The sequence below is a fragment of the Pecten maximus genome, chromosome 6 (assembly GCF_902652985.1).
Source record: "Pecten maximus chromosome 6, xPecMax1.1, whole genome shotgun sequence".
Taxonomy (NCBI): domain Eukaryota; kingdom Metazoa; phylum Mollusca; class Bivalvia; order Pectinida; family Pectinidae; genus Pecten; species Pecten maximus.
In genome coordinates, this window is record NC_047020.1 from 46479156 (window position 1) to 46496370 (window position 17215).

Consider the following 17215-nt stretch of genomic DNA (forward strand, 5'->3'; position numbering starts at 1 on the left):
AAAACAATTAATACGAATCATACAAATTAAATACCAAACAATACAAAAACCAAACAAACACAAAACAAAACGCAGACCCAAAGGAAAGACCAAAAGCAGGGAAAAAGAAAGACAAAAGCAGACAACGGAAAGACCAAACGCAGACAAACGGAAGACCAAAGCAACCCAACGGGAAAGACCAAACGCAGACAACGGAGACCAAAACAGACAACGGAAAAACAAAACGCAGACAACGGAAAGAACGAACGCAGACAACGGAAAAACCAAACAGACAAAGGAAGACCAAACCAGACAACGGAAAAGCAAACGCAACAACGGAAGACAAACCAACAAGAAGACCAAACGCAGACAACGGAGCAAACGCAGACAAGAAGACCAAAACCAGACAACGGAAGACCAAAAACGCAGAAAGGAAAGACCAAGAGAAACGCAAAAAGGGCAACGGAAACAAACGCAGACAACGGAAGCAAACGAGGCCAAAAGGTTAAAGACAAACAAAACGGAAAGACCAAAGAGGACAACGGTAAACCCAACGCAGACAACTGAAGACCAAAAGCAGACAACGGGAAGACCAAACGCAGACAACGGAAGACCAAAAAGCAGACAAAGGGAAAAAAAACGAGACAAGGAAGACCAAAACGCAAAACAACGGCCAAGACCAAACGCAGACAACGGAAAGACCAAACGCAGACAACGGCAGACCAAACGCAGACAACGGAAAGACCAAACGCAGACAACGGAAGACCAAAAAGCAGACAACGGAAGACCAAAACGCAGACAAACGGAAGAGCAAACGCAGACAACGGAAGACCAAACGCAGACAACGGAAAGACCAAACACAGACAAGGGCAGACCAAACGCAGACAACGGAAGACCAAACGCAGACAACGGAAGACCAAACGCAGACAACGGAAAGACCAAACGCAGACAACGGAAAGACGAAACGCAGACAAGGAAAGACCAAACACAGACAACGGAAAGACCAAACGAGAAACGGAAGACGAAAAGCAGACAACGGAAAACCAAACACAGACAACGGAAAGACCAAACGCAGACAACGGAAAGACCAAACGCAGACAACAATACCAAACGCAACAACGGCAGACCAAACGCAGACAACGGAAAGACCAAACTCAGACAACGGAAGACCAAACGCAGACAAACGGAAGACCAAACTCATACAACGTAAGAGCAAACGCAGACAACGAAGACCAAACGTAACAACTTAAATACCAAACTCATACAACTTAAATACCAAACTCATACAACATAAATACCAAAGCCATACAACAGCAATACCAAACTCATACAACTTAATACCAAACTCATACAACTTAAATACCAAACTCATACAACTTAAATACCAAACTCATACAACTTAAATACCAAACTCATACAACTTAAATACCAAACTCATACAACTTAATACCAAACTCATACAACTTAAATACCAAACTCATACAACTTAAATACCAAACTCATACAACTTAATACCAAACTCATACAACCTAGATACCATTGCTTATAATGGTAACAGTATATCATACATACGTTTGAATTCCATGTGAGGTTTATGTGTGTTTCATTAAACTAACCAGTGTCTCTCTATCCCCCAGGGACGCCATTATATTTGCCCTAGCCAATAGCGGTACGAGCATTTTTGCTGGTTTCCTTATCTTCACCATATTAGGACATATGGCATTCTTACAGGAGACAACCGTGGACAAGGTGGCAGCTTCAGGTGTGTTGATGTAATGATGTAAATTATTGGTCAGGTGTGTCGATGTAATGATGTAAATTGGATATGGTTAGGTACACGTGTAGATTATTTGTCAGGTATGTTGATGTAGTAATGTAAATTAGATTTGGTTAGGTACACGTGTATATTACTTGTCAGGTGTGTTGATGTAGTAATGTAAATTAGATATGGTTAGGTACACGTGTAGATGATTTGTCAGGTGTGTTGATGTATTGATGTAATAATGTAAATTAGATATGGTTAGGTACACATGTATATTACTTGTCAGGTGTGTTGATGTAGTAATGTAAATTAGATATGGTTAGGTACACGTGTAGATGATTTGTCAGGTGTGTTGATGTAGTAATGTCAATTAGATTTGGTTAGGTACACGTGTAGATCATTTGTCAGGTGTGTTAATGTATTGATGTAATAATGTAAATTAGATATGTTTAGGTACACGTGTAGATTTTTGGTCAAGTGTGTTGATGTAGTAATGCAAATAAGATTTGTATAATTAGGTCCATCATAAAGAGAACATGCGAAAAAATTGAGATTGTGAGTGGGAAGATTGGGAGTGAGGATGAGAAAATTGGGAGTGTAAGTGAGAGGATTAGGAGTGAGAGTGAAAAGATATGGAGTGAGAGTTAGAAGATAGGGAGTGAGAGTGGGGAGATTGGGAGTGAGAGTGAGGAGATTGGGAGAGAGAGTAAGAAGACTGGGAGTGAGAGTGAGGAGATAGGGAGTGAGAGTGACGAGATTGGGAGTGAGAGTGACGAGATTGGGAGTGAGAGTGACGAGATTGGGAGTGAGAGTGAGGAGATTGGAAGTAAGAGTGGGAAGATTGGGAGTGAGAAGATAGGGAGTGAGAGTGAAAAGATTGGGAGGGAGAGTGAGAAGAGTGGGAGTGAGAGTGAGGAGATTGGGAGAGAGAGTAAGAAGACTGGGAGTGAGAGTGAGAAGATAGGGAGTGAGAGTGAGAAGATTGGGAGTGAGAGTGAGAAGATTGGCAGTGAGGGTGAGAAGATTAGGGTTGAGAGTGAGAAGATTGGGAGTTAGAGTGAGAAGATTGGGAGTTAGAGTGAGAAGATTGGGAGGGGGAGTGAGAAGATTGGGAGTGAGAGTGAGAAGATTGGGAGTTAGAGTGAGAAGATTGGGAGTGAGAGTGAGAAGATTGGAAGTGAGAGTGAGAAGATTGGGAGTTAGAGTGAGAAGATTGGGAGGGGGAGTGAGAAGATTGGGAGGGAGAGTGAGAAGATTGGGAGTGAGAGTGAGAAGATTGGGTGTGAGAGTGAGAAGATTGGGAGTGAGAGTGAGAAGATTAGGAGTGAGACTGAGAAAATTGGGAGGGAGAGTTAGAAGATAGGGAGTGAGAGTGAGAAGATAGGGAGTGAGAAGATAGGAAGTGAGAGTGAGAGGATTGGGAGTGAGAGTGAAAAGATATGGAGTGAGAGTTAGAAGATAGGGAGTGAGAGTGAGGAGATTGGGAGTGAGAGTGAGGAGATTGGGAGAGAGAGTTAGAAGACTGGGAGTGAGAGTGAGAAGATTGGGAGTGAGAGTGAGGAGATAGGGAGTGAGAGTGAGAAGATTGGGAGTGAGAGTGAGAAGATTGGGAGTGAGAGTGAGAAGATAGGGAGAGAGTTAGAAGACTGGGAGTGAGAGTGAGAAGATTGGGAGTGAGAGTGAGGAGATTGGAAGTGAGAGTGAGAAGATTGGGAGTGAGAGTGAGGAGATAGGGAGTGAGAGTGAGAAGATTGGGAGAGAGAGTAAGAAGATTGGGAGTGAAGGTGAGAAGATAGGGAGTGAGAGTGACGATATTGGGAGTAAGAGTGAGGAGATTGGGAGTGAGAGTGACGAGATTGGGAGTGAGAGTGACGAGATTGGGAGTAAGAGTGTGAAGATAGGGAGTGAGAGTAAAAAGATAGGGAGGGAGAGTGAGAAGAGTTGGAGTGAGAGTGAGAAGAGTGGGAGTGACAGTGAGGAGATTGGGAAGGAGAGTGAGAAGATTGGGAGTGAGAGTGAGAAGATTGGCAGTGAGGGTAAGAAGATTGGGGTTGAGAGTGAGAAGATTGGAAGTGAGAGTGAGAAGATTGGGAGTTAGAGTGAGAAGATTGGGAGTTAGAGTGAGAAGATTGGGAGGGGAGTGAGAAGATTGGGAGGGAGAGTGAGAAGATTGGGAGTGAGAGTGAGAAGATTGGGTGTGAGAGTTAGAAGATTGGGAGTGTTTGTGAGAAGATTGGGATTGAGGATGAGAAAATTGGGAGTGTAAGTGAGAGGATTGGGAGTGAGAGTGAAAAGATATGGAGTGAGAGTTAGAAGATAGGGAGTGAGAGTGAGGAGATTGGGAGTGAGAGTGAGGAGATTGGGAGAGAGAGTAAGAAGACTGGGAGTGAGAGTGAGAAGATTGGGAGTGAGAGTGAGAAGACAGGGAGTGAGAGTGAGAAGATAGGGAGTGAGAGTGAGAAGATTGGAAGGGAGAGTGAGAAATTTGGGAGGAAGAGTGAGAAGATTGGGAGGGAGAGTGAGAAGATTGGGAGGGAGAGTGAGAAGACTGGGAGTGAGAGTGAGAAGATTGGGAGTGAGAGTGAGAAGACAGGGAGTGAGAGTGAGAAGATAGGGAGTGAGAGTTAGAAGATTGGGAGTGTTTGTGAGAAGATTGGGATTGAGGATGAGAAATTGGAGTGTAAGTGAGAGGATTGGGGAGTGAGAGTGAAAGATATGAGAGTGAGGAAGTAGAAGATAGGGTTGGAGTGAGGAGATGGGAGGAGACTGAGGACGATTGGGAGGAGAAGAAGGATGGGAGTGAGAGTGAGAAGATTGGGAGTGAGAGTGAGAAGACATGGAGTGAGAGTTAGAACGATAGGGTAAGTGAGAGTGAGGAAGATTGGAGGGAGATAAAATTGGGAAGAGTGAAGAAAGATTGGGAGGGAGGTGAGATTGGGAGTGAGACGTGAGAAAGAATGGGGGAGGAGAAGATGAGGAAGTGAGAGTGAGAGACTTGGGAGTGAGAGTGAAAGATAGGGAGTGAGAGTTAGAGATAGGGGAGAGTTAGAAGATGGGAGTGGAGAGTGAGAATTTGGGGAGAGTGAGAGTGGGAGTGGAAGTGAGAGTGAGGAGATGGGCGTGCGAGTGAGAAGATTGAGGGAGAAGAGGAGTAGAGTGAGAGATTGGGAGTGAGAGTGAAAAGATATGGAGTGAGAGTTAGAAGATAGGGAGTGAGAGTGAGGAGATTGGGAGTGAGAGTGAGAAAATTGGGAGGGAGAGTTGAGATAGGGAGTGAGAGTGAGAAGATAGGGAGTGAGAGTGAGAGAGGGGGAGGGGGTGAAGTGAAAGATATGGAGGAGAGATAGAAGATGGGGAGAGGTGAAGTGGGAGTGAGAGTGAGAAGATGGGAGTGAGAGTGAGAAGATTGGAGGAGAGTGAGGAAGATTGGGAGTGAGAGTGCAAGTGAGAAGATTGGAGAAGAGAGTAAGAAGACGGAGTGGGGTGAGAAGATGGGAGTGAGAGTTGACAGATTGGGAGTAAGTGAACGGATTGGGAAATAAGAGGGGAAGATTGGGAGTGAATGTATGAGAAGATAGGAGGAGAGTGAAAAGACTTGGAGTAAGAAAAGGGAAAGAGTGGGGAAAAGGGGAGTGAGAGTGAGCAGACTGGGAGAGAGAGTAAGAAGACTGGGAGTGAGAGTGAGAAGTTGGGGAATGAGAGTGAGAAGATTGGGAGTGAGAGTTAGAAGATTGGGAGGGAGAGTGAGAAGATTGGGAGTGAGAGTGACAACGTTGACAACATTAACAAAAGTTGAACGTGGCAAGTGAGACTTTGTAATGACAAAGCAGTATGGCGAATGCCAAATCTGAGATACAGAATCTGTGTTGTTGAAAAACAGACATTAGATGTATATCCATCAGACATTAGATATATACCCATCAGACATTAGATGTATACCCATCAGACATTAGATATATACCCATCAGACATTAGATATATACCCATCAGACATTAGATATATACCCATCAGACATTAGATGTATACCCATCAGACATTAGATATATACCTATCAGACATTAGATGTATACCCATCAGACATTAGATATATACCCATCAGACATTAGATATATACCCATCAGACATTAGATATATACCCATCAGACATTAGATGTATACCCATCAGACATTAGATGTATACCATCAGACATTAGATATACCCATCAGACATTAGATGTATACCCATCAGACCTTACCCATCAGACATTAGATTATACCCATCAGACATTAGATATATACCCATCAGACATTAGATATATACCCATCAGACATTAGATATATACCCATCAGACATTAGATGTATAACCCATCAGACATTAGATGTATACCCATCAGACATTAGATAGTATACCCATCAGACATTAGATATATACCCATCAGACATTAGATATATACCCATCAGACATTAGATATATACCCATCAGACATTAGATATATACCCATCAGACATTAGATATATACCCATCAGACATTAGATGTATACCCATCAGACATTAGATATATACCCATCAGACATTAGATATATACCCATCAGACATTAGATATATAATCCCATCAGACATTAGATATATACCATCAGACATTAGATGTATATCCCATCAGACATTAGATATATACCCATCAGACATTAGATATATACCCATCAGACATTAGATATATACCCATCAGACATTAGATATATACCCATCAGACATTAGATATATACCCATCAGACATTAGATATATACCCATCAGACATTAGATATATACCCATCAGACATTAGATATATACCATCAGACATTAGATATATACCCATCAGACATTAGATATATACCCATCAGACATTAGATATATACCCATCAGACATTAGATATATACCCATCAGACATTAGATATATACCCATCAGACATTAGATGTATATCCATCAGACATTAGATATATACCCATCAGACATTAGATATATACCCATCAGACATTAGATATATACCCATCAGACATTAGATATATACCCATCAGACATTAGATATATACCCATCAGACATTAGATATATACCCATCAGACATTAGATATATACCCATCAGACATTAGATATATACCCATCAGACATTAGATATATACCCATCAGACATTAGATATATACCCATCAGACATTAGATATATACCCATCAGACATTAGATATATACCCATCAGACATTAGATATAAATATACCCATCAGACATTAGATATACCCATCAGACATTAGATATATACCATCAGACATTAGATGTATATCCATCAGACATTAGATATATACCCATCAGACATTAGATATATACCAATCAGACATTAGATATATACCCATCAGACATTAGATATATACCCATCAGACATTAGATAGTATACCCATCAGACATTAGATATATACCCATCAGACATTAGATGTATACCCATCAGACATTAGATATATACCAATCAGACATTAGATATATACCCATCAGACATTAGATATATACCCATCAGACATTAGATATATACCCATCAGACATTAGATGTATACCCATCAGACATTAGATGTATATCCCATCAGACATTAGATATATACCCATCAGACATTAGATGTATACCCATCAGACATTAGATATATACCCATCAGACATTAGATATATACCCATCAGACATTAGATGTATACCCATCAGACATTAGATATATACCCATCAGACATTAGATATATACCCATCAGACATTAGATGTATACCCATAAGACATTAGATGTATATCCATCAGACATTAGATATAAACCCATAAGACATTAGATGTATACCCATCAGACATTAGATATATACCCATCAGACATTAGATATATACCCATCAGACATTAGATGTATACCCATCAGACATTAGATATATACCCATCAGACATTAGATATACCAAACAGACATTAGATATATACCCATCAGACATTAGATGTATACCCATCAGACATTAGATATATACCCATCAGACATTAGATGTATACCCATCAGACATTAGATATATACCCATCAGACATTAGATATATACCCATCAGACATTAGATATATACCCATCAGACATTAGATATATACCCATCAGACATTAGATGTATACCCATCAGACATTAGATATATACCCATCAGACATTAGATATATACCCATCAGACATTAGATGTATACCCATCAGACATTAGATGTATATCCATCAGACATTAGATGTATATCCATCAGACATTAGATATATACCCATCAGACATTAGATATATACCAAACAGACATTAGATATATACCCATCAGACATTAGATATATACCCATCAGACATTAGATATATACCCATCAGACATTAGATATATACCCATCAGACATTAGATATATACCCATCAGACATTAGATGTATATCCATCAGACATTAGATATATACTCATCAGACATTAGATATATACCAAACAGACATTAGATATATACCCATCAGACATTAGATATATACCCATCAGACATTAGATATATACCCATCAGACATTAGATATATACCCATCAGACATTAGATATATACCCATCAGACATTAGATATATACCCATCAGACATTAGATGTATATCCATCAGACATTAGATGTATATCCATCAGACATTAGATATATACCCATCAGACATTAGATATATACCCATCAGACATTAGATATATACCCATCAGACATTAGATGTATATCCATCAGACATTAGATATATACCCATCAGACATTAGATATATACCCATCAGACATTAGATATATACCCATCAGACATTAGATGTATATCCATCAGACATTAGATGTATATCCATCAGACATTAGATATATACCCATCAGACATTAGATATATACCAAACAGACATTAGATATATACCCATCAGACATTAGATATATACCAAACAGGCATTAGATGTATACCCATCAGACATTAGATATATACCCATCAGACATAAGATGTATACCCATCAGACATTAGATATATACCAAACAGACATTAGATATATACCCATCAGACATTAGATATATACCCATCAGACATTAGATATATACCCATCAGACATTAGATGTATACCCATCAGACATTAGATGTATATCCATCAGACATTAGATATATACCCATCAGAAATTAGATGTATACCCATCAGACATTAGATATATACCCATCAGACATTAGATATATACCCATCAGACATTAGATGTATACCCATCAGACATTAGATATATACCCATCAGACATTAGATATATACCCATCAGACATTAGATGTATACCCATAAGACATTAGATGTATATCCATCAGACATTAGATATATACCCATAAGACATTAGATGTATACCCATCAGACATTAGATGTATACCCATCAGACATTAGATGTATACCCATCAGACATTAGATATATACCCATCAGACATTAGATATATACCCATCAGACATTAGATATATACCCATCAGACATTAGATGTATACCCATCAGACATTAGATGTATACCCATCAGACATTAGATGTATACCCATCAGACATTAGATATATACCCATCAGACATTAGATGTATACCCATCAGACATTAGATATATACCCATCAGACATTAGATGTATACCCATCAGACATTAGATGTATACCCATCAGACATTAGATGTATACCCATCAGACATAAGATGTATACCCATCAGACATTAGATATATACCCATCAGACATTAGATATATACCCATCAGACATTAGATGTATACCCATCAGACATTAGATGTATACCCATCAGACATTAGATGTATACCCATCAGACATTAGATGTATACCCATCAGACATTAGATGATATACCCATCAGACATTAGATATATACCCATCAGACATTAGATATATACCCATCAGACATTAGATGTATACCCATCAGACATTAGATGTATACCCATCAGACATTAGATATATACCCATCAGACATTAGATATATACCCATCAGACATTAGATATATACCCATCAGACATTAGATATATACCCATCAGACATTAGATATATACCCATCAGACATTAGATATATACCCATCAGACATTAGATGTATACCCATCAGACATTAGATGTATACCCATCAACATTAGATGTATACCCATCAGACATTAGATATAATACCCATCAGACATTAGATATATACCCATCAGACATTAGATATATACCCATCAGACATTAGATATATACCCATCAGACATTAGATAGTATACCCATCAGACATTAGATGTATACCCATCAGACATTAGATGTATATCCATCAGACATTAGATATATACCCATCAGAAATTAGATGTATACCCATCAGACATTAGATATATACCCATCAGACATTAGATATATACCCATCAGACATTAGATGTATACCCATCAGACATTAGATATATACCCATCAGACATTAGATGTATACCCATCAGACATTAGATGTATACCCATCAGACATTAGATATATACCCATCAGACATTAGATATATACCCATCAGACATTAGATGTATACCCATCAGACATTAGATGATATACCCATCAGACATTAGATGTATACCAATCAGACATTAGATATATACCCATCAGACATTAGATATATACCCATCAGACATTAGATGTATACCCATCAGACATTAGATGTATACCCATCAGACATTAGATGTATACCCATCAGACATTAGATATATACCCATCAGACATTAGATGTATACCCATCAGACATTAGATATATACCCATCAGACATTAGATATATACCCATCAGACATTAGATATATACCCATCAGACATTAGATATATACCCATCAGACATTAGATGTATACCCATCAGACATTAGATGTATACCCATCAGACATTAGATATATACCAATCAGACATTAGATATATACCCATCAGACATTAGATATATACCCAATCAGACATTAGATATATACCCATCAGACATTAGATATATACCCATCAGACATTAGATATATACCCATCAGACATTAGATATATACCCATCAGACATTAGATGTATACCCATCAGACATTAGATATATACCCATCAGACATTAGATGTATACCCATCAGACATTAGATATATACCCATCAGACATTAGATATATACCCATCAGACATTAGATGTATACCCATCAGACATTAGATATATACCCATCAGACATTAGATGTATACCCATCAGACATTAGATATATACCCATCAGACATTAGATATATACCCATCAGACATCAGATATATACCCATCAGACATTAGATATATACCCATCAGACATTAGATGTATACCCATCAGACATTAGATGTATACCAAACAGACATTAGGAAATGACCAAAGTGTGAGTAACTTAATCTCGTCTCAACATATCGTCATCATCACTAAGTGGCGGTCAAATCAATATGTAGATGTTTATTTCAAAATGTTATTTTCTCGCCATTATTCTTTGCATAGGTCCAGGCCTAGCCTTTATAGCCTATCCCAAGGCCGTGTCACTCATGCCTGGAGCTCCTATCTGGTCCGTTCTCTTCTTCTTGATGGTGATCCTCCTCGGTCTAGACAGCCAGGTAGGTTTTAACATTTAATATTTTTAGGTATCCAAAGGATTCTTTTATTATCAATATCTTTTTTGGATAAGACAAAAATATATGTCATCTCTTTGGTAACTACAGATAGAGTCTATATACGTTATCTCCTAGGTAACTACAGATATAACAATATACTTAATCTCCAGGGTAACTACAGATATAACTATATACATTATCTCCTAGGTAACTATATATATAACTGTATGCGTTATCTCCTAGGTAACTACAGATATAACTATATACGTTATCTCCTAGGTAACTACAGATATAACTATATACGTTATCTCCTAGGTAACTACAGATATAACTAGATATGTTATCTCCTAGGTAACTACAGATATTACTATATACGTTATCTCCTAGGTAACTACAGATATAACTATATACGTTATCTCCTAGGTAACTACAGATATAACTATATACGTTATCTCCTAGGTAACTATATATATAACTATATGCGTTATCTCCTAGGTAACTACAGATATAACTATATACGTTATCTCCTAGGTAACTACATATATAACTATATACGTTATCTCCTAGGTAACTACAGATATAACTATATACGTTATCTCCTAGGTAACTATATATATAACTGTATGCGTTATCTCCTAGGTAACTACAGATATAACTATATACGTTATCTCCTAGGTAACTACAGATATAACTATATACGTTATCTCCTAGGTAACTACATATATAACTATATACGTTATCTCCTAGGTAACTACAGATATAACTATATACGTTATCTCCTAGGTAATTATAGATATAACTATATACGTTATCTCCTAGGTAACTACAGATATAACTAGATATGTTATCTCCTAGGTAACTACAGATATAACTAGATATGTTATCTCCTAGGTAACTACAGATATAACTATATACGTTATCTCCTAGGTAACTATATATAAATAACTATATACGTAATCTCCTAGGTAACTACAGATATAACTATATACGTAATCTCCTAGGTAACTACAGATATAATTATATACGTTATCTCCTAGGTAACTATAGATATAACTATATACGTTATCTCCTAGGTAACTACAGATGTAACTATATACGTTATCTCCTAGGTAACTACAGATATAGCTATATACGTTATCTCCTAGGTAACTATAGATATAACTATATACGTTATCTCCTAGGTAACTACAGATATAACTATACGTTATTTTCTAGGTAACTACAGATATAACTATACGTTATCTCCTAGGTAACTACAGATATAACTATATACGTTATTTCCCAGGTAACTACAGATATAACTATATACGTTATCTCCTTGGTAACTACATATATAACTATATACGTTATCTCCTAGGTAACTACAGATATAACTATATACGTTATCTCCTTGGTAACTACATATATAACTATATACGTTATCTCCTAGGTAACTACAGATATAACTATATACGTTATCTCCTTGGTAACTACAGATATAACTATATACGTTATCTCCTAGGTAACTATAGATATAACTATATATGTTATATCCTAGGTAACTACAGATATAACTATATACGTTATCTCCTAGGTAACTACAGATGTAACCTGTATAAGTAATCTTCTTTTATACGTCCTACTTTGTATTATCATGATAGGGCGTGGTGTAATACCTGGAATCTTTTAATCTCCACAGTTTGTGGGGGTAGAAGGCGTAGTGACCGCTATAGTTGACCAGTGGCCAAACTACCTGAGGCAAGGTTACAGGAAGGAAGTCTTCATTGGTTGCGTGTGTGCTGTCTCCTACCTAGTGGGGCTCTCCATGGTAACAGAGGTATGTTATCTATCTCCTACCTAGTGGGGCTCTCCATGGTAACATAGGTATGTTATCTGTCTCCTACCTAGTGGGGCTCTCCATGGTAACAGAGGTATGTTCCCTGTCCCCTACCTAGTGGGGCTCTCTATGGTAACAGAGGTATGTTATCTGTCTCCTACCTAGTGGGGCTATCGACGGTAACAGGTATGTTGTCTAACTCCTACCTAGTGGGGCTCTCCATGGTAACAGAAGTATGTTATCTAACTCCTACCTAGTGGGGCTCTCCATGATAACAGAGGTATGTTCTCTATCCCCTACCTAGTGGGGCTCTCCATTGTAACAGAGGTATGTTGTCTAACTCCTACCTAGTGGGGCTCTCTATGGTAACGGAGGTATGCTATCTATCTCCTACCTAGTGGGGCTCTCCATGGTAACAGAGGTATGTTGTCTAACTCCTACCTAGTGGGGCTCTCCATGGTAACAGAGGTATGTTGTCTAACTCCTACCTAGTGGGGCTCTCCATGGTAACAGAAGTATGTTATCTAACTCCTACCTAGTGGGGCTCTCCATGGTAACAGAGGTATGTTCTCTATCCCTTACCTAGTGGGGCTCTCCATGGTAACAGAGGTATGTTATCTAACTCCTACCTAGTTGGGCTCTCCATGGTTACAGAGGTATGTTCTCTATCCCTTACCTAGTGGGGCTCTCCATGGTAACAGAGGTATGTTGTCTAACTCCTACCTAGTGGGGCTCTCCATGGTAACAGAGGTATGTTCTCTATCCCTTACCTAGTGGGGCTCTCCATGATAATAGAGGTATGTTATCTATTTCCTACCTAGTGGGGCTCTCCATGGTAACAGAGGTATGTTATCTGTCTCCTATCTAGTGGGGCTCTCCATGGTAACAGAGGTATGTTCTCTATCTCCTACCTAGTGGGGCTCTCCATGATAACAGAGGTATGTTATCTATCCCCTACCTAGCGGGGCTCTCCATGGTAACAGAGGTATGTTATTTATCTCTTCCCTAGTGGGGCTCTCCATGGTAACAGAGGTATATTATCTGTCTCCTACCTAGTGGGGCTCTCCATGGTAACAGAGGTATGTTATCTGTCTCCTACCTAGTGGGGCTCTCCATGGTAACAGAGGTATGTTATCTGTCTCTTACCTAGTGGGGCTCTCCATGGTAACAGAGGTATGTTATCTGTCTCCTACCTAGTGGGGCTCTCCATGGTAACAGAGGTATGTTATCTGTCTCCTACCTAGTGGGGCTCTCAATGGTAACAGAGGTATGTTATCTGTCTCCTACCTAGTGGGGCTCTCCATGGTAACAGAGGTATGTTATTTATCTCTTCCCTAGTGGGGCTCTCCATGGTAACAGAGGTATGTTATCTGTCTCCTACCTAGTGGGGCTCTCCATGGTAACAGAGGTATGTTATCTGTCTCCTACCTAGTGGGGCTCTCCATGGTAACAGAGGTATGTTATCTGTCTCTTACCTAGTGGGGCTCTCCATGGTAACAGAGGTATGTTATCTGTCTCCTACCTAGTGGGGCTCTCCATGGTAACAGAGGTATGTTATCTGTCTCCTACCTAGTGGGGCTCTCCATGGTAACAGAGGTATGTTATCTGTCTCCTACCTAGTGGGGCTCTCCATGGTAACAGAGGTATGTTCCCTATCCCCTACCTAGTGGGGCTCTCCATGGTAACAGAGGTATGTTCCCTATCCACTACCTAGTGGGGCTCCCCATGGTAACAGAGGTATGTTATCTATCCCCTACCTAGTGGGGCTCTCCATGGTAACAGAGGTATGTTCCCTATCCACTACCTAGTGGGGCTCCCCATGGTAACAGAGGTATGTTATCCATCTCCTACCTAGTGGGGCTCTCCATGGTAACAGAGGTATGTTCCCTATCCACTACCTAGTGGGGCTCCCTATGGTAACAGAGGTATGTTATCTACCCCCTCCTAGTGGGGCTCTCCATGGTAACAGAGGTATATTCTCTATCCCCTACCTAGTGGGGCTCTCCATGGTAACAGAGGTATGTTATCTATCCCCTACCTAGTGGGGCTCTCTATGGTAACGGAGGTATGCTATCTATCTCCTACCTAGTGGGGCTCTCCATGGTAACAGAAGTATGTTATCTAACTCCTACCTAGTGGCTCTCCATGATAACAGAGGTATGTTCTCTATCCCTTACCTAGTGGGGCTCTCCATGGTAACAGAGGTATGTTCTCTATCCCTTACCTAGTGGGGCTCTCCATGGTAACAGAGGTATGTTCTCTATCCCTTACCTAGTGGGGCTCTCCATGGTAACAGAGGTATGTTATCTAACTCCTACCTAGTGGGGCTCTCCATGGTAACAGAGGTATGTTATCTATCTCTTCTCTAGTGGGGCTCTCCATGGTAACAGAGGTATGTTATCTATCTCCTACTTAGTTGGGCTCTCCATGGTAACAGAGGTATGTTATCTGTCCCCTACCTAGTGGGGCTCTCCATGATAACAGAGGTATGTTATCTATCTCCTACCTAGTGGGGCTCTCCATGCTAACAGAGGTATGTTATCTATCTCTTCCCTAGTGGGGCTCTCCATGGTAACAGAGGTATGTGTCCTGTCTCCTACCTAGTGGGGCTCTCCATGGTAACAGAGGTATGTTATCTATCTCCTACCTAGTGGGGCTCTCCATGGTAACAGAGGTATGTTATCTATCTCCTACCTAGTGGGGCTCCCCATGGTAACAGAGGCATGTTATCTCTCTCCTATCTAGTGAGGCTCTCCATGGTAACAGAGGTATGTGTCCTGTCTCCTACCTAGTTGGGCTCTACATGGTAACAGAGGTATGTTATCTAACTCCTACCTAGTGGGGCTCTCCATGGTAACAGAGGTATGTTCCCTATCCCCTACCTAGTGGGGCTCTCCATGGTAACAGAGGTATGTTATCTAACTCCTACCTAGTGGGGCTCTTCATGGTAACAGAGGTATGTTCCCTGTCTCCTACCTAGTGGGGCTCTCCATGGTAACAGAGGTATGTTCTCTATCCCCTACCTAGTGGGGCTCTCCATGGTAACAGAGGTATGTTATTCATCTCTTCCCTAGTGGGGCTCTCCATGATAACAGAGGTATGTTATCTATCTCCTACCTAGTTGGGCTCTCCATGGTAACAGAGGTATGTTCCCTGTCTCCTACCTAGTGGGGCTCTCCATGGTAACAGAGGTATGTTCTCTATCCCCTACCTAGTGGGGCTCTCCATGGTAACAGAGGTATGTTATCTATACCCTACCTAGTGGGGCTCTCCATGGTAACAGAGGTATATTCCCTATCCACTACCTAGTGGGGCTCCCCATGGTAACAGAAGTATGTTATCTGTCTCTTACCTAGTGGGGCTCTCCATGGTAACAGAGGTATGTTCCCTATCCCCTACCTAGTGGGGCTCTCCATGGTAACAGAGGTATGTTATCTAACACCTACCTAGTGGGGCTCTCCATGGTAACAGAGGTATGTTATCCATCTCTTCCCTAGTGGGGCTCTCCATGGTAACAGAGGTATGTTATCTATCTCCTACCTAGTGGGGCTCTCCATGGTAACAGAGGTATGTTCCCTGTCTCCTACCTAGTGGGGCTCTCCATGGTAACAGAGGTATGTTCTCTATCCCCTACCTAGTGGGGCTCTCCATGGTAACAGAGGTATGTTATCTCTCTCCTACCTAGTGGGGCTCTCCATGGTAACAGAGGTATGTTATCTATACCCTATCTGGTGGGGCTCTCCATGGTAACAGAGGTATGTTCCCTATCCACTACCTAGTGGGGCTCCCCATGGTAACAGAGGTATGTTATCTATCCCCTACCTAGTGGGGCTCTCCATGGTAACAGAGGTATGTTCCCTGTCTCCTACCTAGTGGGGCTCTCCATGGTAACAGAGGTATGTTATCTATCCCCTACCTAGTGGGGATCTCCATGGTAACAGAGGTATGTTCCCTGTCTCCTACCTAGTGGGGCTCTTCATGGTAACAGAGGTATGTTCCCTATCTCCTACCTAGTGGGGCTCTCCATGGTAACAGAGGTATGTTATCTATCTCCTACCTAGTGGGGCTCTCCATGGTAACAG

General features: G+C 40.3%; 1 protein-coding gene across 1 annotated transcript in view; it reads left to right on the top strand.

Moving 5' to 3' along the window:
• Positions 1–17215, top strand: part of LOC117329904 (sodium- and chloride-dependent GABA transporter 2-like) — a 70608-nt gene that overhangs the window by 36773 nt on the left and 16620 nt on the right. The window contains exons 7-9 of the mRNA XM_033888124.1: positions 1599–1741; positions 11208–11320; positions 12996–13133. Coding sequence (XP_033744015.1) covers positions 1599–1741; positions 11208–11320; positions 12996–13133 — 394 coding nt within the window. The remainder of the gene's footprint in view (positions 1–1598; positions 1742–11207; positions 11321–12995; positions 13134–17215) is intronic.